Genomic DNA, 24,673 nt, shown 5'->3' on the forward strand with positions numbered 1-24,673 from the left:
CATAAAAAACGACTTATATTGTCTTCTAAGAGATACACAAATCTAAATAAAACATAAATGGACATCCTAAAAAATAAACAACTACACAGTATAACACATGCTACTTAGCTGCAATCCACACTAAAAAAGTAATTTTGAAACACACATGAACTAAACTACTGGAACTGTTGGGTCCTTGTGGATTCCGGAGTGTGGTCTACACCTACTCTATCTGTAAAGTGTCTTGAGATAACTCTTGTTGCGATTTGATAATATAAATAAAATTGAATTGAATTGAACGTATAATAAATCGGTTAAAAATGGTTCCTCAGAAATAATCAAAATCTGAGGTGTATTTTTGTTCAATTTCAATTAAAAACAGGATAATCTTAGTCACACTGAGCGCCAATGAGAGACTGCACACAAAACTTGCCTTTCAAATCACCATGTTGGGACTTTAATTTTAACAGAAAGACCGGAAGTACTACTGGGAGATCACTACAGTTTTGAAATGAGGACTAAACGGGTGGTGGGGCTAAATCCCTTGTGACGAGATTAAAAAATAAAAAATAAGCATGATCTCCCTAGGATTTCAACTTTCTACCACAAAACTGTCAGACTATTTTCTGTAAAGGCTTTATTTATTTATTTCAAAGCAGTTTTAAATGACATCCATACAAAAGGACTCTCAAAACACTCTGCTTGGAGTTATCTACAAAAACCTTGATCCATTGATGTATCCATCCAAAAAATGAGCAAATATAGTGTGTATGCAACCTTATATGACAAACAAATACACAAGGAAAGCCAAAATGTCAGAAGCATACTTTTGAACACAGTATTTGGGGCACCCTATTTGCTCAAATGACAACAAACAGATGTTCCTCCACATCTGCACCTGTGCACTAACAACTCTTTCAAACTGGGACCTGTCTGTTGACAAAAATGGCCTCTCCGTCAGTCCCACAGACAAGACACTGTCCAAGTACATCCAAGCTGTTGACAGACAGCGTCTGGCTGGGCAGCATGTGGGTCGTTTCCAGGCGGCCTTTACTGGAGTCTGCGCTGAGCCAGGTGCTGATGAGAGACTGGTTCCCTCCAGCCGGGGCCATCGCACTGCGAGATATCATGCTGTTGTTCCTGCCGCCTGGAAAACAACAACAAAACCATGTCTATTCCCATTTTACAAGTTAATACTTTTTACTATTATTATGTTGGTGTATAGTTTCCTTAGCAGGTTGATATGGAGCTTGTGCAGCTCCTGGCTGTCTGTATCACACCAGCTGACTCAGTGTTTTTATGGTCATTCTGACAACCAAACAATAAAAGCTGCGGTTTTATGACTAATACATTTAAAATGTATATATATCTATCCTGTGATTAATATTTCAGTTCCTGTACAACCCACAATGGGAAAAGGTACTTCAGCAAATGTACTAAGTAACATCCTTTAAACACACAAAAATGTTTTTCACAAACTCTAACATTTAAACCTGTTCACATTATTAAACTTTCACAGCAGCATCATGTTAGTACTTTAACTTTGAAAGTAAGACCAGAAAGGATCCTAAAGGGGCTCCAGGTGCCCATATGCAACCTGTTATTGCTCTTTTTCCCACAAGCCTTCACTTCAAACTCCTGTGAGGGGATGAGCACAGCTGACAACCACAGTAACACAACAGCATCTTTTTAACCCTATACATGACATAGATAGTGAACATTGTCTGCGTATGATGGGAAAATATTGCTTGTACATTACATGCCTTATTTGCAGTAAAATGCCGGTTCTCGGCAGCACCTAGCAGTTTAATTTTTTTGAAATAATGTGTGTTATCCCCCTGCTGATTAAACTGAATAGCAGACAGAATAATTTGACTTGCCTTGTAAGAAGGAGGGCATGTCTGACGGTGTAGAAGTCTCCCAGTGCAGCAGTGAACCATCCTCTGAGCATGTGAACAGGTGATCTGGGTTGGTCGGGTGGAAGTGGACTTCCCACACTGTTCAGAAAAACCAAACAAAAATGTATACAAAACAATGACAAAAAGTCATTGAAAAAGAAAAACATATTTTACAGTTGGGTCCATAATTAGTGGGACATCGATACAATTCTAATCTTTTGGCTAATATACACCACCACAATGGATTTGAAATGAAACAAACAAGGTGTGCTTTAAATGCAGATGTTCAGCTTTAATTTGAGGGTATTTCCATCCAAATCAGGTGAACGGTGTAGGCATTACAACAGTTTGCATATGTGCCTCCCATTTTTTAAAGGGACCAAAAGTAATAGGACAGTTTAACAATCATAAATCAAACTTTCACTTTTAAATACTCAATGACAGCTTGAAGTGTGTGACACACAGACCCCCCCCCAGACGCTGGGTTTCATCCCTGGTGATGCTCTGCCAGGCCTAATGATGGCTCGCTTTCCTGATAGTGACAGCTCTTTGGATCTCATACTGAGAATTGACAGCAAATGCAAATAGCACACTTGAAATGAACTCTAGACCTTTTATCTGCTCCTTGTAAGGGGGATAATGAGGGAATAACACACACCTGGCCACGCATCAGCTGAGCAGCCACTTGTCCCATTACCTTTGGTGTGGGAGGCACATATACAAACTGTTTCACCTGATTTGGATGTAAATAGCCTTAAATTGAAGCTGGACGTCAGTTGTTAAAGTACATCTTGTTTTTTTAATTTCAAATCCATTGTGGTGGTGTATAGAGTAAGATTAGAATTGTGTCGATGTCCCAATATTTATGAACCCGTCTGTATAACCACGTCAGAATTCATATGTATGTTTAAAAGTGGCAAAATAATGAATCTGCCCACAATATACTCTTACTTTCAGCAGTGTGTGCCTCCATGAGTGAGAAGGGCGTGCTGCCTTGTCTCACATCCCAGACACAGAGCATGCCGTCCTGCCCTCCTGTGGCAACAATGTGCTGTTGGTTCGGATGTCTGTCCACACAGTGCAGAGGGAGTCTGTCCCCGGACCTGCAAGGGAAACAAGTTACTATAACCACACATAAAAATGAAACATCATCCAAATACAACATGCACGAAGGAAAGAGCAGAACAAAATATTAGAAATGTAATTTTTGTATGGATAAAACAGAGGAGATCTTACAAGGAGAGAATCTGGGATGGTGAGTTGCTCTGTTGTCTTAAGTCCCACAGTTTGAGTTGGCCGATAGAGTTCACTGTCAAAATCTCTGTTGTCCTCAGGTAAGTCACAGCATGAATCGTGCTGCTGTCCGCATTCTCTAACAAAGGTTAAACAAGTTAGTCATTATACTCATCTCCCATAACCTGAAGATGACATAGCATGCTAAAAATTGTAAATCTGTGTGCATTTTAATGAGACGTGCTGCTCTAACAAAGGTTAAAGATGTTAGATAGATAGAAAGATAGATATTGATCCCAAAAATTGGGAAATTATGGTGTTAGAGAAGCAAACATACATAAGTCATACAGCACAGAATATAAATATAAATGAAATACTAGGATACAATATACATACATACAATTTACAGAGAAGGAATATACAATGTACAGGAGTAAAAATATAAGAACAAATATTTGAATATACACAGATTGGGAAAACAAAACGTGCAACTGCTTAAATAGTATGTTAAAATGTAAAAAATGTTAGTCATTATATTCAACTCTCATAACCTGTAGAGGACAAAGTATGCTAAAAATTGTAAATCTGTGTGCATTGTAATGAGACGTGCTGCTAGATTAGCCCAATCTCAATCTCACCTATGACTCGAATCACTCCTTCCTGATCGGCCCTGAAGACGATAATCTTGCCGTCTTCCCCAACTGTAACAATCTCGGGACTGCTGCACACAACACCGGTGCAGGGAGCGTTGTCACATGGGTAACGATGCACTCTCGGCCAGCGCTGAGAAACTGATACTGTCTGCAACCGAGAGAGAAGAAGTACATTTATATCCTGTATTTACAAAACCACAAGTATGTTTTACTTGCACTTTGTCCAACATGCCCTTCCTTAAATTGCAACGTGTTTGTGTGGACAATTCCTTACACTGACGTGACTTTAGTCATGGTAGATCAGGGTTTATAAAGTCATTAATTACATACCTTGAGGACATGATGATCTGTAACTGTTATATAACTCCCACAATAGGCAGATAGCATCAGGAATACCAGACAAATGTCAGCTAGGTACAGGTAGTATGTCCACATATGGGTTATTCCTAGCTAAAATCCAGTCAAATAAGGTCAAATAATTCTCTAATCACAGTTAAAGTTCCCCATGTTTTGTTACTATAACATATAAAATCACAGACCTGTAACTTGCAAATTTGGGTTTTAATCTTTTAAATAATTTCCACAAGTTTTGCCATTGTTTTTTCCTTGCTTATTTTCTTACTGTATGTTTTACAAATGTTTATAATGTGACTTTCTCTGTAAAAGGTGCTATATCAAATACACTTATTATTATTATTATACATTTCTTGTCTTTCACAATAGTGACTTTACAGATGCACCATCCCTGAATATAAATCCTAACTGCGTTTCTATTTCCAATACGCTTTGATCAAGCTTGATTTGTTTTATGTTATAAATCTTTCAGTTTGTCGAATGATATCAGCAACGCCGTGAAATGTGCCATGTGAAGCACAGAGGGAAAACACGAGAGTGATCCCAAGGTCTGCTGTGATTGGCTGTACTCTGTCCCTGTATGCTGTAGGCTTTGGGCTTTTTATGGGAGTCATCCTAAATAGACTGGACATGGATAAGCTCATTGAGTGTGAAACGTGGGTATCTAAAAGACATAATTGTGCCAGTGTGTACCTGACTGTTGTGGTGATGGCGGAAGATGGTGACTGCTCCAGTTGACGATGTTGTGACAATTCTTTCTTGGTCCAAAAACTGTAAAAACAGACAGAGGTGGAAAAAAGCCACAACATTATTAGTTAGATGTTTTTTCTCCCAAAGACAAACAATTGGACTATCCTGTCTTAGAGCAGTAAAAAGGTTACATTGATGAGTGTGATTGTCACTCTTGCTTTTAAGATCCTGTTGTCCTGGTTCAACAATGCAATGCCTTGTGCATTCATGTTCTCTGCAACATAATCCCTTTATATTAAAGACCTCTTCATTTTCATGAGAAAGAGTTGCCTCTATGCACCAATCCTAAATAACATGTTTGCAAGTGCCCATTTCAGCTCAGCTTTAATATTCTTTACTTTAGTCCCATTTATAGGCTGGAACATTAGCTTAGATTCCCAATGAGTGTCTTACTTGAAGGTCCAGAACATCTCCATCATGCTTGTGTTCACATAAAAGCTGTGGGTCTCCTTCAAATCCATCGTCCATGTCTGATCTTCCATGGTTCCCAATGGACCAAAAGGAAATCTTGTTATCCTATAAAAGACACACACTGATTAGATAATCATTGTAATTTGAAGCAAATACGATGAACAAGCAGCAGAAAACGATACAACTGACAGTTGTCTTGCCAACCTCGTTATCCCACGAGCCGGTCGCAAAGATATCCGGTTGCTGCAAAGACGAATGCGATACAGGGCGCCATCTGGTTTTACTGACTTTCTGGGACACGTACTTGGCATTTACACTCTCCATTGAAACAGTTTCACACACGTTAAGTTAAAAAAAAACGATTGCTAGTGTTAGCTTAGCATACATGGGCAAAATCAATGTACGGTACGCGCCTACTACTTTGTACGTAACTACGGTGGCCCAACTAGGTCAGGCTCTCCAATCCGGCCACTTTCGCACATTTACTATTAACAAGAGTCGCACTCCACCTACCGGCCACCGTCTGTGTTACTGCGGCAAATCTGAATATGCACTGACTGAGCGATCTGGTCTTTTCCCCCTCTGCATTTAAGCTTAGCTGATTGCTTATATTTTTAAAAAGTATTTAAAAAAATGCCCCGGTTCAGTATCAGGGTGTGTGTTAGGGAGACCGCCCCGCGGTGAAATAATTTTGGATGTCTCGTGACGTATCCGCCGCTCCGCCGCCTGCTCTCGAGGTTGTCAGCTTCCTCGGCAAAACGGTTGGCGCAGGCGCGGCACTGACAGCGGCTGTCTACTTACTCCGCAAAGTGTGTGTAATAATGGCCTGGAAATCTGGAGGAGCCAGCCACGCAGAGCTTGTTAACAACCTCCGCAGTAAGTCCCAGTGTGTTGTACGGCGGCAGCACCGACGCCGATGCAGACAGGTCGCTCGGAAACGGTTTAGTTTGAAAGCTGAGGTTTTAACAGAGGAGGAGCGGGAGCTAAGCTAAGTGATATGTTGTTGTTGACCTAGCTAGCGTTACCTCTCTCCACCCCTTTCCCAAACCACGTTTACGCTGTGGAGCAGATGCATGCCTTCCGTCGCTGCAAAAAATAATAAATTAACAACAAATACACAAATCACCTATAGTCACAGATTTTATCAGTTTAAATTTCGTGTCGGGTTAGATTAGCCCGCTGGCTCTATGTGCGTCATTTGGGGACATTGTAGCTAGCGATAGCAGCGCTGCTAAGTGCCCTGCCCACATTCATTGACAGCTATCTATCTCTGTGCCATTCGCTTTACATGAATGACACTGCCAGCTGGACACGGGATTCTAGTTTCCACAGTGCCCTTGTTAGTGAGTGGTTGGAAATGGCAGCATGCTGTGTGAGCGGCAGTTAGTTGTTGCTCTGACAAAAAACCAGCAGTGGCTCAGTGTACCACCCTGCTAGACTGCTGCTATCTGGTGCTAAGAACACTGTGATCAATGTCATCAGTGCCACATGGTTTATTCTGCAGTCAGATGGCATTGTGTGGTTAAGAGGGAAACTCAGTGGTTGACAGACACAAGCTTTGATCTGACATGATGACATGCATGCATGTAAATGCTATTAAACGTGATGGTGTCTGCAGACTTGAGTGTGCATGTCCACTTTCAATATAAAGTATCTACCAGAGCTATTTATATTCTGTGCAGTCCAGCAGTGCAACAGAAAGTTCAGCTGGAAGCATTTTGCCAAAGGCTGTATGCTTTGAGGGCAATGGTCAGTCATTCTACATTTGCTTTTAATAAAAGCATAATTTGCATAATCTTCTTTATCTTTCTTGGCAGATATTATTTTATATCTCTTTATATCTCTCTCGTTTTTACATTGACCATATGTTGCAATCATGTATGTTCAAAAAAGAAGTCTTCTAGACTTGTCCTCAGTATGTAAAGCTGTCATGCAGTAAATTAAAATGCTGAAAATTTCAAAAGGAAAAGGTCAAATAGGCTTTTACCAAAAGGCTTTTTAATTTATTTGCATTTATAGGCCTTTATTTGTATAGGACAGCTTAGACTTGAAAGGCGAGAGGAGTCGAGGAGTAGACCTCTATTTATGGGCGCCCGCTCTACAAGGTGAGCAAACCAGGCGCCATCACCAAAAGGCTTTTGACTTAAATTCATTAGCATCCCCTTTTGATGTCTGCCATTTATGCAACTTGGCAACCAGTTTTCATAAACTGAATTTGAGCAGGTCACACTCAGGCTGCATGCTAAGTCAAGACTTTTTAAAATAGTATGTGTCCTCCTGACCAGTGACCTGGACTGGTCAGTACTGGCAGTAATAGTTCACCCAGTTGCATTTTTATTTTTTAAACCTTGACTGCCTTATGATTTATTTAAGTTCAGCATGTTTTGTGTTGGAGGAAAATGAAATGTTTCCCGTGTATTTGTGGCCTAGAAACAACATAGTTTGTTTGCTTCACCTGGGGGCTTGCAACAAGAATTTTGAATCTGCGAAAAATTACGAATAGGAAGAAAACAGCTTGAAATCTGCCAGTATGGGTTATTTTAATTCCCAAAATCAGTACTAGGTGTCCATCTGGCAGCTTGTATGTTTTTTTGTATGCATCCTAAAGCGGCGCACAGCTCTGGCGGTGAGCAGAGACGGTAACGAGAGCACCACCGGCTGTCGTTGGCTTCTCCTGCCTTTGGCACCAGCTGCTACAGGAACCTGTTATGAGAGATTTTAGGAAGACACTTGCAATTCTTTGGGAAGTTTTTTTAGTTCCTTCCACCACACGTCTATAAACTTTAACGCTTTGCTGCTGAAAGGCTTCCTGCTTGTGGGCTGCTGACTACATTTTGTCTTACATTTTCTCTGATAGTCTGTTTATCATAATGTGCATATTGTGATTTAAAACTTCATCTTCATGCATTTATGTTTTATATGTTTAATTTCTTTTTGTCCCAGTGTTCTCCACTGTTCTTCCTGCATAGACATATCATTTTGTATAGATTTATTTTCTTCATTTTTTTCTCTAATACGTGCCACTACCATAGGGAGGATAATATGGACACAAGCCTCTGTAACAATATAAGTAATTATAAATCAAGATGTAATACATTTTCTGGAAAATTAGTTGAGAAATTATTAAAACGTCAGACAGAAATATTTGTTATTGGTTAATGCAATTAATTATCATCCTCACAGTGAGATAAAATCATCTAAAAATTCAGTTTAGCCATAAAGAAGTGCTGCTCATTGACAATGGTATAATACATAAGAATTGAAGGAAAAGATAGCAATTCGGATGGTTCACAACGTCTCATGGTAAATGTCATATTTCACATCCCAAAGGTACCAGTAATTATAGCATTTGGCTGTGTAATGCCTAATATCCCTGAATTCTGTCTGTCCTTGTCTGTGGGTTATTTTTCTTTTATGTATTCCTATTTGCATCTGCTGAAAGATTATGTGACATATTCCCATCTGGTGTTTGTGCCTGTTTATGTTTGCATAAAAGGAAGTGACACAAACTCTTTTGCATCCCCAGAAAATGGCATTATTAAGTCCGACAAGGTCTATGAAGTCATGCTGGCCACAGACCGAGCCCATTTCTCTAGGTGTAATCCGTACATGGACTCGCCGCAGTCAATAGGTACGTCCGCTCACCTAATTATTCATGCATAGCAGCACAGTCTGGAATGCAAATACAGTCTGCTGTCCAATGGAGGAACTAACAAAATCTCTCTTTTAACCAAAAGGCTACCAAGCAACCATCAGTGCCCCACACATGGTATGACTTTAAAAGACTCTCAGACATTTCTGCATCCTGTGAATACCAACTTTGATCAGTTTTTTGTTGTAAAGCCTGCTCACATACAATCATTCAGTAGATAACAAAGAGAAACAGCCAGAGAAAAACTAATTACCTTCACCTTTTTATTCCAAATCAAACCTTATCAACAATCTTTAGTGGATTACAATGGCAGTTAAATCTTTCTGGCATTGTCAACAAACTGACAAATGTTAATTTTTTTAAAACACCAACATAAAACTGATCATTTTGTAATGTTAACAGAAAGAGACAGGTTGTGATGTTGGCCTGTTAGCTGTACTGGGTAGGATTTATGTTGTCAGAGGCAGCATAAGATGCAACATGTATGCTGACTGATGGGTTGTCATGCAGTTTTCTTGTTGACGTCCCCTCCCTCCACCCAGCACGCCTACGCCCTGGAACTTCTACATGACCAGCTGTATGAGGGAGCCAAGGCTCTGGACGTTGGCTCCGGCAGTGGAATCCTCTCGGTTTGCTTCGCACGAATGGTGAGCCACACATGACGGGTAAACACATACAATTTCTCTTTGGTGGCATTCTGATTAATTCAAACTGAAAGATGAATTAGCTTGTCAACCAATTAACATGTTAAATGTTGTGATATTGTTATTATGAACTGAGCACCAAATGCTCCCTCTGCTTTGCAGGTTGGGGCTAAAGGGAAAGTTATAGGAATTGATCACATCAAAGAGCTTGTAGACGATTCTGTAACCAATGTGAAGAAAGACGACCCCAGTTTGATAACATCGGGCAGAGTCAAGCTACTAGGTAAGGTGTCGTTGATGAAAGGTAGTCTATATCCACGACGGACCACGTCCGTTGCTGCTGGAAATTCTGCTGGATGCACCTCTTTTCAGCCGGATGTCCGTTTCCTTCTGCTTTGCTTTGAGTTTGTAACTCTGGTGGATTTCTGAGGACTACGGTTAACTGCTCCTCAGACCTCTGCAGGGTAAATCCAGACAGCTAGCTAGACTATCTCTCCAATCTCAGTTTTCTCTAACATAACTAAAACAACTTTTGTACGTACACGTTCCAACAAAAACAAAATTCCTTCCCGAGGCTATTTTGCACAGGCACCACGGCTCCGTCCGGCGCTTAGCACCTCCCATGACGAGTGTGATTGGTTTAAAGAAATGCCAATAAACCAGAGCATGTTTTTCTCCCATCCCGTAATGTTGTGGACTAGCCAGACCGTCCTCCGCAGCGCTGTGGAGGAAGGTCTGGCGATGCAAGACTAGATGAAAAGGAACAGCCATTTACTTTTTTGTCTTTTTCTGGGAACTATCTGAATAGAAGAATTTTCAACCGGCCCCTCTTAAAACAAGGGAGAGTGTAATGGTCCTTAGCTCTTGCCGTCTTCTCTTTAGTGGGGAAACAAACTGAGTAGCTCAGCAGACAGAGCTGTGCCGTGTTAAATAATGAAGTGAGTACCTACTTTCACCTGCTCTGCAGGAGGGTGGTAGCGCAGACACAACCAGGCTATGAATAAAAGCAGGCAGTCAACAGACAATCATCCTTTGCTCTGTTATATTTCAAAAGAATATCAGCTACAGTTTTGACATATTGTAAGGATTGGTGGGCAAACACATCTGTTTACTTCAGGTTCAGTTTATTTCCTTGTGTTCTTGTGTCTCAGTTTAGTCAGTCAACAGAAAATAAGTTCCAGTTTTGTCCACTGTTGATATTAATTGTGTATAAGTACCAAACATTTGCTAGATGATTCTAAATATTCTGTATTTACTTTTAATTTAGTCTGAAAGTAATTACACAGAGAAGTGTGCAAACAAAACTAATACTATACTAAAAAACTGTTAAAAAAGGCAATACCACCCAGTAAAATAGTAGAGAAGAACATGAAACAAACTGAAAAGGTGTCGGTTGATACTAAAGCTTATTGCGCCTAGACTTTAAACTATCGGATGTCAAAGTTACATCAGAAGATTCTTTATTTTTTGGCTGATACAGGAATAAACTATTTTAAGATATCACTTGTATATTTAGAAATGTCTGCACTTTGTGAAAGAAACTAGATGTCATACTCAAAATATTGTCACGTTACTGATGCAGCACCAGCGTATTGAGTGCAAATACTATTTTTCCATTTGACTCTGCTTTACAGGCTTAGGCTCCAGTACCATGTGACAGGAAGTTGTCTGTGTTTGTGACATTTCTTAGACTAAATAATGACCTAGGTAATTGAGAACACGATCAATAGATTAATCAAACAGATACAGCATGAACGAAGAGTTGCCAGCACCGCAGTGCTTTAATGAGTAACTGCAATTGATGTAAATACAGAGTAGACAGATAATAGTTAAAGTGCAATATGGAGAAACGTGTGTGTGCGTGTGTGTGTGTGTGTGTTTTTCAGTGGGAGACGGGCGATTGGGCCACACTGAGGAAGCGCCTTATGATGCCATCCATGTTGGCGCAGCAGCACCCAATGTCCCCCAAGCTGTAAGTCTATCTGAATAATTTCCGAGCTGATGATCGAAGTCAACGCAAAAAACAACAACACTGTTACCAGGATTAAATTAGCAATGAAATGTCTTTCTAAATGCGTAATGGTCCAGGTCCTCTGTATCACGATGCTATCGACTAAAATACTAAGACCTTGTCTCTCTCCCAGCTTCTAGACCAGTTGAAGCCCGGCGGGCGGCTGATTCTGCCCGTTGGCCCGGCGGGAGGAAACCAGATGCTGGAGCAGTATGATAAGTTGGAGGACGGCAGCACCAAAATGAAGCCCTTGATGGGGGTGATTTATGTGCCTTTAACAGACAAAGACAAGCAGTGGTCCAGGTGGAAGTGACTTCCTTCTCCCCCTCCTCCCTCTCTCTCCTTCTCACAGTGGCAAAGGTGAAATGGTGTGGCTTGGAGCAGGCAATGGATCACAAGGGGCTGCATTTTGCTGCTGGTTGACATTTTTTGCTTCTTCCATACCATACCAACTAGCTGCACGTTTCCTTCATTGTTTTTTAAAACTCCCAATTGGTTCCATTAAAACAAAAAACAAAAACTGCCTGACTAATGAAATTTAAAGTCATAGTCACAAACACAAAATAAATTGAATAGCAGCAGTATAAAGACATATGCTTGGTTTTCAAGAGCATGAGTTCTTTTTGAATTTGGATGCTAATAACACAAACTCCATGACTATTCTGTTTGATCTTCTACTCTGTGAGATGTAGACAAAAAATTCTGTTTGCATTTTACTGGGATCTTAAAGGTCCCATGGCATGAAAATGTAACTTTGAGGTTATTAAACATTCATATAAGTTCCCCCATCCTGCATATGGTCCCCCAGTGGCTAGACATGGTGATAAGTGTAAACCGAGCCCTGGGTATCCTGCTCTGACTTTTGAGAAAATGAAAGCTGAGATGGGCCGATCTGGAATGTTGTACTGTATGAGGTCATAAGGGGCAAGGTTACTTCCCCTTTCTCTGCTTTGCCTGCCCAGAGAATTTGCCCCCCTCTATGAGAAAGATACATCACGGCTTCCAAATGAGGAAAGCTCATTGTGGGACTGGCTCTATTGGCTCTAGTTCCTCACTGAGGCTGAATTTGGGGAAAGAGACTTCAGGCACAGTATTAGGCGACCACTAAGGCCTTTATAAAAGCATCCAAAGAGCACCATGTCATGGGACCTTTAACATACTCCATGTGATGATAACTGTTTGCATGACGGGAGGATGGATTTGTTTTTGCATGTCACTCTACTTTTAGTGCCTTTTCTGACATTGACTTCTCTTTGTCACAGGGATGAACTTTGAAGAGGAAGACAGTCCATAATCCACCTTTATGTTTGAACCTGGAAAGAAAAACTTGGATGGGGGTCACACAGCCCATAAGCATAACAAAACATGCTCTTTTTGTTTAAGTCTAACAATGGACTAGAGAATCACATTGATGACAGCCAAGAAGGGCTGGGGAGAAAGACTGCTTGATGCTCAGCACAGAAATAGTGGTAAAGGCTTTTGTTTTTATTTTTTTATTTTCAGGCCTCCATCTTTTTGGTTATGTATTCTTTTTTTAACGGCTGAATTTTTTTTGGTGGTTTATTTGATTTGCAATCAGCCATTTTTGCAGTATAACATTTCAGCAGCATCAAAGCTGACTGTAGGAGGAACGCCGGACAACAACGAGGAAAGCCTGAAACTTATAGATAACTCACCTAGCTACGGCGTGTGTGTGTGTGGATCATCTAACTGTAGACTTCTCTGCTAAAATATGAGCTTTTGCCAGCAGTATTAGTACACACACACACACACACACACACACACACAGGCAACACAATGGCTGATGTAACCCACATGTCCTGTTTGATGTGCAGCACTCGTCATTCTCCACATAGAATAAGCAACCCATTGGATTATACTGCAAGTACTGCAGAGAGAGCTGTGCACTGATAACACCGACACATACAGGGCTGTGCTTTCCACCCGGTGATCTGTTGCTTTCCGCCGCTGGTATTTACTTAACAATTTGCGCAGACTCTTCTGGTGACTGATACCAAATGGGGTGGTCACTGATTGCCAAAATAAACTCCAACCAATATAAAGCAAATGAATGTCTGTTTTCTTGAAATCGAAAAAGCACATTTTATTTGGGGTGATGGGTGATATTTGGGTTTAACAATTTCTGGAATGGCACGTGAAAAATAAAAAGATGCTTCTGTTTTTTTTGTGGAATCTCTTGTGTGCAACCTTGTGTTAAATAAATATTTCATTATGAAGTCTTGCAGGCAGGGCTGGAACAAGTAGGTCAGGAGTCCAGAGGGTTAGGGTTAGGGTTAATTAAGGAGGTCAGGATTCCAGATTATTTAAACTCGACCCCAACCCTGGGAATTTGGAGACTAGCCACCAAAAAATTGTTTATAAAATGTTCAGATGATTTTAAATGATTTTTACATCTAAGTTTGTCAAATGTATTTTTCCCTATTTGGTGGTCTAAATGCAATATTTTCACATGATCTGGTGGAAAAATATTTCCCTTCTTTATCTAAGAATAGTAAACTTTTAAATGAAAACATGTTGATTAGTTTTGAATGAAAACTGCAGATAATTTGGGTGTAATGTGTAGTGTAAACCTTTCGGTCTCTTAATTGAACAAACTAATAAAACAACTAATGACCTTAAGTAAAGATGTGGTAAAAGGTTTAGGGGTGCCTTTTTGTGAATTACTTTATCAACAGATCTCACCAGTGTTTTTGATATATAATAAACTTTAATTTCTCACATTAAGACAGCACTTTGAGGGGAATACATGTGTGCAAATATAGTAGATACTCCACATAGCTTTGCTCAATAAAGAAATATATGCAACAACATTTAGACAGGAATAGATTTTGACAGAATTTGCTATGGCTTCATGTGATTCTGAAGTATAATTTGTTGCTAATCAGCTATGACAGGCACTCCAATGCGTTACATTTCTGCTTCTCAGGCAAGTTAACTTAAAGGTTCCACGGCATGAAAATGTCACTTTATGAGGTTTTTTAACATTAATATGCGTTCTCCCAGCTTGCCATTGGTCCCTCAGTGGCTAGAAATGGCGACCGGTGTAAACCGAGCCCTGGGTATCCTGGTCTGCCTTTGAGAAAATCAAAGCTCAGATGAGCCAATCTGGAAAATTGCTCTTTATGGATCGTCATAAGGGGCAAGATTACCTCCCCTTTCTCTGCTTTGCCCGCACATGAGAAAGAGAGAGACATAATCTCTTGCAAACGAGCAAAGTGGCAGTTGGTCAAGGCCACACCCCCAGTCTCCACCATGCCCCCCCGACTCTCTCCTCAAAAGCTACAGACTCAGAAATGGCACATACTAAGGAAAGCTCATTGTGGGACTGGCTCTAGTGGCTGTAATTCTGCACCAAGGCTGAATTTTGGGAAAGAGACTTAAGATTCAGTATTAGGGGAACATTAAGGTCTATATAAAAGAGACTTCAGATACAGTATTAGGGGACCAGTAAGGTCTAAATAAAGCATCCAAAAAGCACCATATCATGGGACCTTCAAATCAAATGTACAGCACAGACATGCCACATTAGTGCCATCCAGTGGCAGAAACACCATGTTTTTGTGCAGCACTAATTAGGAAAAATACATCACAAGTGGAAATAAAAATGTTCTGCATCAAAGTAACCTGTGTTTTAGATTTCATTTTGGTAAAGGGGGAAAAAAGATTATATCCTACTGTATATATCCCAGAAGTCACTGGGGGGAATGTTTACAGCTGTATATCAGTATCGAACTAGCAATGCAGACTCTTTCATCGTGGATTCATTCAGATATCCTTAAACCATATGAATTCACAAGCATCTGAATATGTGTCAATGGCTTTGAAGGCAGCATCTATCAGCAGATTAACCAGTCAGGTGGTGATGTTCAGAAAACGTTCACCACTAAAGAGATATGGGATGTTTCCACCCTGAAGTTAGGACAAATTAAAGACACTGGGCTGCAAGAAACAGAGTGCAAATTCAAAAAGTCCTGGCTCAGGCTGTGGTGACAACACCTGTGTTTCTTACTCAGATTTTGACGCTCTCCGTTTGCTGCCCGTGGCTGATTGGCTACAGGTACATGCCGTTGATGAGGTAATCTGACTCCTCCGTTGTGAGGGGTCGAGCTTTCTTTAGCTTGTGTCGAACAAGTCTGAGACGACAGCCGATCATAAGCAGCAGCAGTGCAGTGATGATTAGGCCGAGAGCCAGAGGAAGAATTGCACCTTCAGGATGAAACAGAGGCCATATGGAAAATTTGTATGACATAAAAAAGAACAAGAGGTACATATAAACCAAAACTTTCATATTAGGTCTTACCTGACTCTGGTACTGGATGTCCTCCTACTACTGGAAATGGTTTGGAGACAGGGACGTCGCTCTCTGCTTGGCTCTGGGAGACTCTAGGGCCAGCTTCAAGAAAGAAACAAATCCAATTAAATTTGAAAACAGTTAACACTTACTGGTCTGTCAGTTTGATTAAAATACACTGTGGCTTTACCTATCTCCGTCTGTTTGGTTATTGGAGGAGCCACGGTTGCTGGTTTGAAAGCCGGACCTAAAAGATATTTATAATAAACATGTTTCATGTGGTTGCAAATATAAAAATTAGATTAAAAAAAGAAATGGGCAAGAAGCAGATACTCACCTTTTTGTATACATTCACTGACACAGTCAGATTCCTGGAGGAAGTTGTTATGGTTGCCCTGGCATCCACCATACAGAAAGTGTTTGCATTCTCCCACATTTTGGTCATAGTACCAGCGTGGGAAGGTGCCTTTACAGGGTCCGACAACTGGAGCTGCAGCACATGGATCTACAGCAACAGAGAGAAAGAGTCAGACACTGTCAACCTTCTACATGACACACATTAGGAGTGCGTCACGTGGAGTACAAAAGATGTGGGCAAAGTTTAAGTATTGCATTTTTGTGAATCACTTTGTCAAAATAATTGCAGATACACTGACTCCACATAAGTTTAAGAGTTAAGTCACAGAGTCAGATATTTGAGTTGGTGGAGTTCAAAACGGATAAGAAAGTGAATATTACATGTACATTTGCCAGGTGGCCAGACACACAACTCCATATTAAAGCTAATGTTGCTCTAGGTCTGCTGGATGTGTAAATTGGCGATTGCTTACTGACATGAGACACATCATATGTCATTGTTGTGTTTACAGCTCGTGTCCTGCAAGTGGCCAAAATATTGATGAATGAGAAAAGCCTTTTTTGAAAAGGGAAAGTGAAGTTGAATCCTGAGGAGTGTCAATGCATTCTTATCAACAACCATATTCACAACCAACTGAGAGTAAAGATTTGAGTATTTTTTAAAACCCATTATACGTGATATGATTGGGTTTTGCCTTATTTAACCAAGCATTTAGACATGGGACTGAGCATTTGTGACACGAAGAAAAGACTCCTGAGAATGCATTACCTGCAGTAAAATACCAATTCCTTTAGGTCAATCTGAGCCTGATTCGGGGATCGGATGGCAGCGGGGACAGAGGGGCTTTGTTCTAGCACTCAGAGGGGACGCAGGCAAAGTGCTGCTTTCCCAGGATGCTGAATGCTGAGTGGCCCTGAGGATTCACCAGCATTTTGAGCTCAGTGTTATGACTCAGTGGCTGCCTACAGGGCCTCCATCTGCTTCTATGTCCAGACACACACTAAAATCCCTCTCTGCCTTGTCACAAAGGGATACTGCACTCAGGACACAGCGATGGAGGGTCATATTGTGATGCAAACATTTGACCAAATACAGATCAAGTAAAAGAAATGCTTGTGGACTTGCATCCAACCATTTATATGATACTACCACTCTATGTTGTATCACCACACTGCTTTGTGCACATATTAGATGCCCTGTAAGTGAGAATAAAGCTCTTCAAACACAAACACAACCTTACCATGACTGGCTGAAGCCTCCTGTTGAGTGGGACTTTGTGGAGGAGCGGCATGGCTCCTGTCCTGAGGTGTTATGATGTTCTCTGTGGTCTTTCTGGGCCCGGTCTGAAGCATGGAGCCATCCTCTGCCTCATCTGTCTGGGCTACAGGCCGATGAGGGTTTGACAGATCAGCAGGGTGGGTCACTGACTTCCTGTTGCTGTCAACTAAAGAAATTACAGAAAAACAAACGATGGGAGGATCCATGCTTTTGATTAAGTTTCCTCCATTCTTACATCCCTTTAATTGAACCTGATATTACAAGATTATAAGAGGTTATAAAATACGTTCACCATTTAAACAAACAAAACATTTCTCATTTCTAAAGAACCACGGGTTTCTTACACATTGGGCAGAAGTCTTCATCAGAGCGGTCAGGACAGTGTTGCTTCCCATCACAGGCGTAGGTGATGTCAATACAGCAGCCGTCATCACACTTGAACTGGTACTTTGAACAGAGGCCTGTACACACTGTGGACAAAGAAAGTTACAGCTAGACACTGGCTAAACTGTAACAGTATTGCACTGTAACCACAAAGCCCCATCTTTAAAAGAAATGAAAAAGGTTAAAGTACTGTACATGTTCTTTAATGTTGTTACATCATTAGTGCTGCCATTTTATATGATTGAGATAAACAACTCAAGAAAATTTAAGTTAGTCAGGGATCCATTCATGTGAAAGAAAAGCCAGCAATATATCACACCTCTTAAGAATTAACAATAAAATTAAAAGGAGCCCTGAAAAGGAACAACAAAAACACAACATAGACCTATGTTTTGGTGACCACTTCACCTTCTGCTTGGTGTTTTGGGGCCAGCACAGTGACAGAGACGTTGTCAGAGCTTTTCTGGCCCGCTGTGTCAGTGACAGTCATTTGGAAGGAGTAGACTCCCTCCTGGAGACCGCTGATCTTCAGGAGCCCAGGATGAGATGCCTTCAAAACAGATACAAAAAGATGAGGTTTTAATGAATCATATATGGACAGATTGAGATTTTCCACAGACCTTTATAAGTTCTCCAAAGTTGATCTTGTCTTAAAAATGACAGCAGAAGTTTTTTGCTTGTAAAATGGTGAAAACTGACCACAGATGAACAGTGTAACAAGTATTTATTTAAAAAGCAAGACACTTTGTAGCAGATGTTTCACATGTTGCCTCTAAGCTGCTAACAGAGAGCAGGCTCCAACATTTCTGCTGTCCATGGGACAGGTTTGGGCGTAACTCTTATCTCTGTTGGTGCAGCAGGCATTATGGAGCTCTGGCCACTCTGTTGACTTAAAGGTGCTCTCAGTGATGTCACGCGTGTTTTAGGCTACAACATTTGTTGTCACATACAGCAAACACCTCTTCACTATCTGCTAGCCGCCTGTCCCCAGAACACACGGTAAAAAACATCTCCTCACTATCTGCTAGCTGCCTGTCCCCAGAACACACTGTAAAAAACATCTCCTCATTATCTGCTAGTTGCCTGTCCCCAGAACGAACTGTAAAAAACATCTCCTCATTATCTGCTAGCTGCCTGTCCCCAGAACACACTGTAAAAAACATCTCCTCATTATCTGCTAGTTGCCTGTCCCCAGAACGAACTGTAAAAAACATCTCCTCATTATCTGCTAGCTGCCTGTCCCCAGAACACACTGTAAAAAACATCTCCTCATTATCTGCTAGCTGCCTGTCTCCAGAACACACTGTAAAAAACATCTCCTCATTATCTGCTAGTTGCCTGTCCCCAGAACACACTGTAAAAGTGTGCGGTATTACAGAAGGAAGGGGGAGGGGACAGGATGAGGAAGAGGGAGGGGCGAGCTACTCTCAATACTTTAAAAATACTTCAAACATCAACAAGAAGAAATGTCATCCAACATTGCTTAGAGCATCTTTAACTATAACAAACAAGCAATTTCCCACTGGTGTCTGTGAGGGTGATTAGTGACTGAACATCATCTGATCCCTGTGAGAAGAAGGAACAATGGAGCTGTTCCTGTATATATTCTAAACTCACTCTGTGGGATCCCCTGTGTTTGTTTTCAGGCTTTCATTCTCGCGTTGAGCACCCAAACAAAACTGCATTTAATTATTTTACTGCAAGATGCCTCGGCTATGAGCCTTCCCTGACCTTCATATTGATGGCTGTGTCCCCCTTGACGAGAGTCCATTCATAGTGGCTTATGCCATGGTCGTCAACGCTGTCCCGTCCATCCAGGACAGCCCAGTCTGTGGGCAGCTGGATCACCACATCCTGTCCAGCATCACTCCGAGGAGGCTCATCCACATCTGCATAATCAGCCACAGGGAAAACCATGAAAATATGGAGGATGTGTACTACATGCTTACTTTATTTCAATTTTACTCTTTCTTGTCCTTATAATTGTCGTTAAATAGGGGAAAATGCCAGAGAAAATGTCTTAAAAGCTAACGGCAACTTGAGACACATTGGTTTGTATGACAAACAACACAAAAGTAGAATGTATTTTCTTTAAAATAACAAAAACACAAACAAATCCTCACTTCGGAGAAGCTGAAACAATAGAATAAATTGTATTTTTAACTTGATGACTTAACTTGATATGATTTTGTGATTATCAAAACAGTCGGTGAATGATTGAGAGAAAAAACACCTGCTGCTGGTCTCAGTGGCCTGGCCTAATTTTGCACAGCTAGAACCTAAAAGGTAAATCATTAACTCAACCTGCCTGCTTTATAAAGATAAGTAGTTACTATACAGTCTATCTCATTTGATTATATTACTTACTAAGGGCCATTATTCTGAGACCAAAGTCATGTTTTCTTAAACCCACTGAAGATTTAGGTACCAACCTTAAGGAAAAGATAGCATAAATTACCGTTGGGGTTTAATTTCTCTTCTATAAAAGCATATAATTAAATAGTGCATAAGCCTAGATACATGCTAAATATACAGCTTTTATTTACCAGTATGAGTATAAAGTAAAAATTTCTTATCTATCCAGCATAATGAGTGAACAACACAAATTGGTAACTACAAGTGTAACCAAGGGTCCTGCAGGACATGTTATAGTGTCAACACAATGCATGAACAACAAAATTAAAATCAAGATAAATCATATAGAGCAATTCTTTAAATATTTAGGTGGTTGTAAAACGTAGCCTGTAAGCCTGTGATTTTAAGGCAGCATCTCCCACCTTGTGTATCCACCTCATCCGGACGCCCTTCCCCGGGCCTCCTGGCTGCACCGCTGGATGTAGCAGGGAGGTGTCCCTGCGTTGTGTTGGGAGTCCGGCTGTATGTAGTGAAGCCCTGTTGCGGTGCAAAGGAGCAGACATTTTTATTCCTGTAGGTGCAGTTGAACAGGTAGCAGCTGAGACTGTCCCCGGTCTGCCTCTGGTCCTGCTGGACCACCGCCACGGTGCAGTGAGGCTGGGAGCAGCAGGCGTGCAGACAGTCCTTCGAGGTGTACACCCTGTCCGGGGCTAACAGGAAGGTGGCCCCTTGCTCGATGGAGGCCCGGGCTCGGATGATGCGCTCCCCGACGGCGTTAAAGTCGCCCACACAGGAGTCAGTCACATCGCCTGTCCTGTACGTCTGGTCCTGCTGGAGCTGCTTGCGGAATTCCTCCAACAGCTCCTCCACGCCTGATATTTTAGATTTTAGATCCGATATTGGCAAAGACCGAGTGCAGATACGTTGGACAGCGCTCAACAGCACAACACAAGCGAGCAGCAGCAGCCGGGGATGCTGAAGAAGAGCCATGTTGTTCACGCAATTAAACGGCGTCTCCCTCTTGTGCCTCGCGCTGGTCTCCGACGCACCACCCCGCAAAGACGGCCTTCCTACATGAAATATATATCTGTAATTGTCACGTAAAACCCGGTGTGTTACACAACAGCCGCGTCTAGCTAGCTAAATCATGTGCAAAGGTGATTACGAGGTTGGTTGTCCTCTGACGATGCTAGAAATCTGTCGTTGTCATGGTGAGGAGGAAGACGGCCGCGAGCGCGAGACCAAAACGTTTTTATTTTTTATTTTTAAAAAGCAACATACAGAGATAAAATTAAACAGCATTAGCACATATATCAAAAATAAATTACACAAAAAATACGTGATGAGCATAGACAGTTAAAGAAAGGCGTAAAGGCGAGACCAGGACGTTTGGCTGCTCAGCAGAAACCACTGACGTCACAATGATGGATAAATATGTCAAGTGGAAAGCTAACACACCTGTGACGTAGCTCTATTTACCTCCCTGTCTCTACTTTCTACTGGTGTTTGCTTTTATAATCAGGTACGCTATATATTCGTCTTAACAGCAACAACACACATGGGAGACATTTCTATTTATTTAGCTATAGTTTGTGTTCAGTTTGTTTTTGTTATACCCTCAAGCTAATTGTATGTTTTTATTTTTTATTTTTATAGTATTGTCGTCCTGCAATATTTTGAGGCAGCTTAGGTGTGTGTGGGTGTGTGTGTTGACTGTATGTATCTGTCTATTAATTCATTTTAACCGTTGTATCACTCTGTAAAGCACATTGAATTGCCTCTGTTTGATTACTCATGTAAACACTTTCATATTTTTTATGAAGATCCACAAAAAAATGGAATTACTGCTACTGAAAAATAGTTTGGTATATTATGCTACTTTATTTTTGCTGATCAGTTCATTCTGTTTTACTTTCTGACATGACTGTATCATACCAAAACACCTTTATTATTATTATTATTATTTTCTAGCCTACTGTAGTTTTGCATTTAAAAGTAATGTAAGTTTTTACTTTTGAAAAGTAAAAATCTTAATTTATGGCTGGAAAACGGAAATCTATGGTGAACAGTATATGCATTTGACAATTGTCAATTAGTTTTATATCAGGTAGAGCTTTGTCTTTTCTCTCTATTAGTAGAGGAACCATTTCATATAACCATCATACCAAACTATTTTTTCAATTTAAATAAATCTACTTCAGTGTATCCAATCACATTTGTAACAGAATATTGTAACACATTTCTTTCACAGTTCAAGATGAAGCATTTTATTTTAACAACATGGCAGAAAAATCTTGAATCATTTTAGATATGAAACAAAACGTACACACTTCTCATGATTATGTTCCCCATGTCTGAAACTTTTTTTAAAATAATTAAAGGTCAAGGCTCTTCCACATAAGTTTGCTTTCATTTCAAATTTTTCATGACGTCTGATTGAATGATCATATCTACACACATAGATATGAAACAAAATATATATGTCTACACAAGCAGGATAAGCACAATTCTGTCAGTGTACAACAATAAAAACAGAGCAAATGATTTAATGATATATTAATTATACCAACTAAATATTATACTATAATTTGTGACACTAAAAAATACAATACTATACAATAAATGTTTCACATGTTTTGATTATAGACACGGTCAATCCACATGGAGATTTAACTATGTTTATCTTTGTATTTGTAAAGGACACAAATGTTATTCCGTAACACAATATTTACACTTTTCTGAAAAATAAAAATGTAGATTTGTATTATAAAAGGAAACGTGAAAAAAAACAATTTAAATAAGTCTCAGTATGGATATACAAAATAAAATAAAAGCAGGGCATGCACCGACATCCTTTAGATTACCATAAAAATTAAATTAAAAACATATTTAAATAAAGTAGTGATAAGATGCTAGGATAAAAATATTAGTTCAGATGATTTTGGGTGTATTTTGTATCTCAGGCTTGTACTAGAAAACTCTCCAGTTTTGTAAACGTCTTGTAATCTTTTACATCTTGTAAAGACAGGAGAAAATCTTTTGGCAGTATTCAAGATTTTAACAATATATCTTCTCACCAATTGTCATTTTTAACGCACCTGTAACAAAACGCTGTGTAAAGTCCACCAGACTTGTGGCACTTCTCAGTTATTGTTGCTTTCAAAGTTTTTTTTTCCCCAACATCCTTTTATTTTTTCAAAATGATGAAGCTACTCCGACGAGACCAGTCAGAGTCTCTTGTGCTGGTGGAAAGCCGCTCTGTGCACGCGACGGCAAACACAGGGTTCTCTCCTAAAAGTCTTGCTCTTGTAAAAACGGAGGAAAAAGAGAGAATACTGAGTTGCTGGGACAAAGGACCTGGCTTTTCTGAATGGTTGTTGCTACTTAAGGCCTCAGGTTGGCTTCTGCCTGTAGTCTGTGATGGCCTTCCATAGTTTACACAGGATCCCGCCTCTGACCGGATAAAGAGAAAAGACGGTTAGGTTACACTGTACAATTCACTGTTGTGAGAACAGAACTTACAAACACAAGTAATTCTACTCAGTGTATCACAATTTTGTCAGTATTTTCCAGTAGTAAGATCATTCCTGGATGGATGGGTGGATTCATTTAAAAATGATCAGTTAATTAAAGTTCATTACATTCTTTTTTGCAAAAATTGACACTTGCTGATGAATTGATTAACTTCCTGTAGCTACTGTAGCTAACAGTAGTATCAGTGTTTGCTAATTGGTCTCCACAAAAAAGTGCACATGATCCACAGTCTCGCTTTTAGCATAAAATCTCCTGAAGACATGCAACTTTAATTTTTTAAGGAGATGGAATTCAATGCTTTTTAAAGACATCCAAAGCCTGCAGATTCCCTGGAGAGTCACTGTCAATAACTGTGGTGAGTCCTGCTGTCTTCCATCATGTGCTTTGTGTAACCACTGAGGGGCGCCAAAAGCAGAACTTTATCAAACCAACACACAGTGATGGAGTTTGTATCAATGATTTTTTGTGTCTCTTATGTGATTATGATACACTACGAGGTGACATGCTGCCACAAATTAGAGAAAAGGAGATGAAAACTGGTGTAGTAGTAGTCAGCTAATACACATGTTTACAGATGTGCCCAGTCCTACATTTTAAACGTAGTGTTACCCACATGTACAGTAGGTTTCTAGATCCACATCCAGAACCAAACTGTCACCCATGTAAACAATTTGAGAACCTACGAGCTCAGTTTCACACAAGTCCTGACGAAGGGAAATATAGTTTTGTTTATCAACGTCAGCTCAAAGGATTTCTGCGAAATGAAGCTGACACTATGAGTCACTACAGGGCTGCGTTGCTCTGTGCAAGCCTCAGAAACAGGAAACTACGTCAGAACTAGCTCCATTATGCAACACAGATAGCTTA

General features: G+C 40.4%; 4 protein-coding genes across 7 annotated transcripts in view; 1 reads left to right on the forward strand and 3 right to left on the reverse strand.

Annotated features, from left to right (window-relative positions):
- Positions 1-601: 601 nt before the first annotated feature.
- On the reverse strand, positions 602-5,842 carry nup43 (nucleoporin 43). 2 transcript variants are annotated; one of them, XM_034900707.1, is made up of 8 exons: positions 5,483-5,842; positions 5,261-5,383; positions 4,811-4,888; positions 3,749-3,911; positions 3,114-3,249; positions 2,829-2,980; positions 1,860-1,976; positions 602-1,126 (listed from the first exon to the last, which is right to left on the reverse strand). In XM_034900707.1, the coding sequence occupies exons 1-8, from the start codon at positions 5,600-5,602 to the stop codon at positions 897-899; spliced, it is 1,119 nt and encodes a 372-aa protein (XP_034756598.1). In that variant the 5' UTR covers positions 5,603-5,842; the 3' UTR covers positions 602-896. The 2 variants fall into 2 exon arrangements, with proteins under 2 accessions (XP_034756598.1, XP_034756597.1); XM_034900706.1 differs by having other exon boundaries at positions 5,468-5,842.
- A 46-nt stretch (positions 5,843-5,888) lies between these two features.
- Positions 5,889-13,767, forward strand: pcmt (protein-L-isoaspartate (D-aspartate) O-methyltransferase). 2 transcript variants are annotated; one of them, XM_034900708.1, is made up of 8 exons: positions 5,889-6,154; positions 8,805-8,909; positions 9,016-9,047; positions 9,473-9,577; positions 9,737-9,857; positions 11,461-11,546; positions 11,719-11,888; positions 12,848-13,767. In XM_034900708.1, exons 1-8 carry the CDS (start codon positions 5,974-5,976, stop codon positions 12,858-12,860), a joined length of 813 nt encoding a protein of 270 aa, XP_034756599.1. In that variant the 5' UTR covers positions 5,889-5,973; the 3' UTR covers positions 12,861-13,767. The 2 variants fall into 2 exon arrangements, with proteins under 2 accessions (XP_034756599.1, XP_034756600.1); XM_034900709.1 differs by having other exon boundaries at positions 6,004-6,154; positions 11,719-11,945.
- Positions 13,768-15,105: 1,338 nt separating this feature from the next.
- On the reverse strand, positions 15,106-21,537 carry lrp11 (low density lipoprotein receptor-related protein 11). The gene is made up of 9 exons (XM_034900705.1): positions 20,695-21,537; positions 19,649-19,806; positions 18,326-18,467; positions 17,878-18,003; positions 17,496-17,699; positions 16,235-16,402; positions 16,088-16,144; positions 15,907-15,999; positions 15,106-15,812 (listed from the first exon to the last, which is right to left on the reverse strand). Exons 1-9 carry the CDS (start codon positions 21,260-21,262, stop codon positions 15,658-15,660), a joined length of 1,671 nt encoding a protein of 556 aa, XP_034756596.1. The 5' UTR covers positions 21,263-21,537; the 3' UTR covers positions 15,106-15,657.
- A 986-nt stretch (positions 21,538-22,523) lies between these two features.
- Positions 22,524-24,673, reverse strand: part of map3k5 (mitogen-activated protein kinase kinase kinase 5) — a 70,946-nt gene continuing 68,796 nt past the window's right edge. For both annotated transcript variants that reach the window (XM_034900704.1, XM_034900703.1), the window contains one exon: positions 22,524-23,725. In XM_034900704.1, the coding sequence (XP_034756595.1) occupies positions 23,665-23,725 (61 nt within the window). In that variant the 3' untranslated portion in view covers positions 22,524-23,664. The remainder of the gene's footprint in view (positions 23,726-24,673) is intronic.

Source organism: Etheostoma cragini, chromosome 18 (assembly GCF_013103735.1).
Source record: "Etheostoma cragini isolate CJK2018 chromosome 18, CSU_Ecrag_1.0, whole genome shotgun sequence".
Lineage (NCBI taxonomy): Eukaryota > Metazoa > Chordata > Actinopteri > Perciformes > Percidae > Etheostoma > Etheostoma cragini.

What these genes read in the sequence shown, in the direction of transcription:
- pcmt (XM_034900708.1), top strand. Translation starts at nt 5,974, where the DNA reads ATGTCTCGTGACGTATCCGCCGCTCCGCCGCCTGCTCTCGAGGTTGTC. An exon ending in GCTTGTTAACAACCTCCGCA is followed by an intron (nt 6,155 to 8,804) that starts GTAAGTCCCAGT and finishes TTGCATCCCCAG; the next exon opens with AAAATGGCATTATTAAGTCC. An exon ending in CGGTTTGCTTCGCACGAATG is followed by an intron (nt 9,578 to 9,736) that starts GTGAGCCACACA and finishes TCTGCTTTGCAG; the next exon opens with GTTGGGGCTAAAGGGAAAGT.
- lrp11 (XM_034900705.1), bottom strand. Translation starts at nt 21,262, where the DNA reads ATGGCTCTTCTTCAGCATCCCCGGCTGCTGCTGCTCGCTTGTGTTGTG. An exon ending in GGAGGCTTCAGCCAGTCATG is followed by an intron (nt 16,403 to 17,495) that starts GTAAGGTTGTGT and finishes CTGTTGCTGTAG; the next exon opens with ATCCATGTGCTGCAGCTCCA. An exon ending in ACATCCAGTACCAGAGTCAG is followed by an intron (nt 15,813 to 15,906) that starts GTAAGACCTAAT and finishes TTCATCCTGAAG; the next exon opens with GTGCAATTCTTCCTCTGGCT.
- nup43 (XM_034900706.1), bottom strand. Translation starts at nt 5,602, where the DNA reads ATGGAGAGTGTAAATGCCAAGTACGTGTCCCAGAAAGTCAGTAAAACC. An exon ending in ACGAGGTTGGCAAGACAACT is followed by an intron (nt 5,384 to 5,467) that starts GTCAGTTGTATC and finishes TGTCTTTTATAG; the next exon opens with GATAACAAGATTTCCTTTTG. An exon ending in AGGAGTGATTCGAGTCATAG is followed by an intron (nt 3,250 to 3,748) that starts GTGAGATTGAGA and finishes AACCTTTGTTAG; the next exon opens with AGAATGCGGACAGCAGCACG.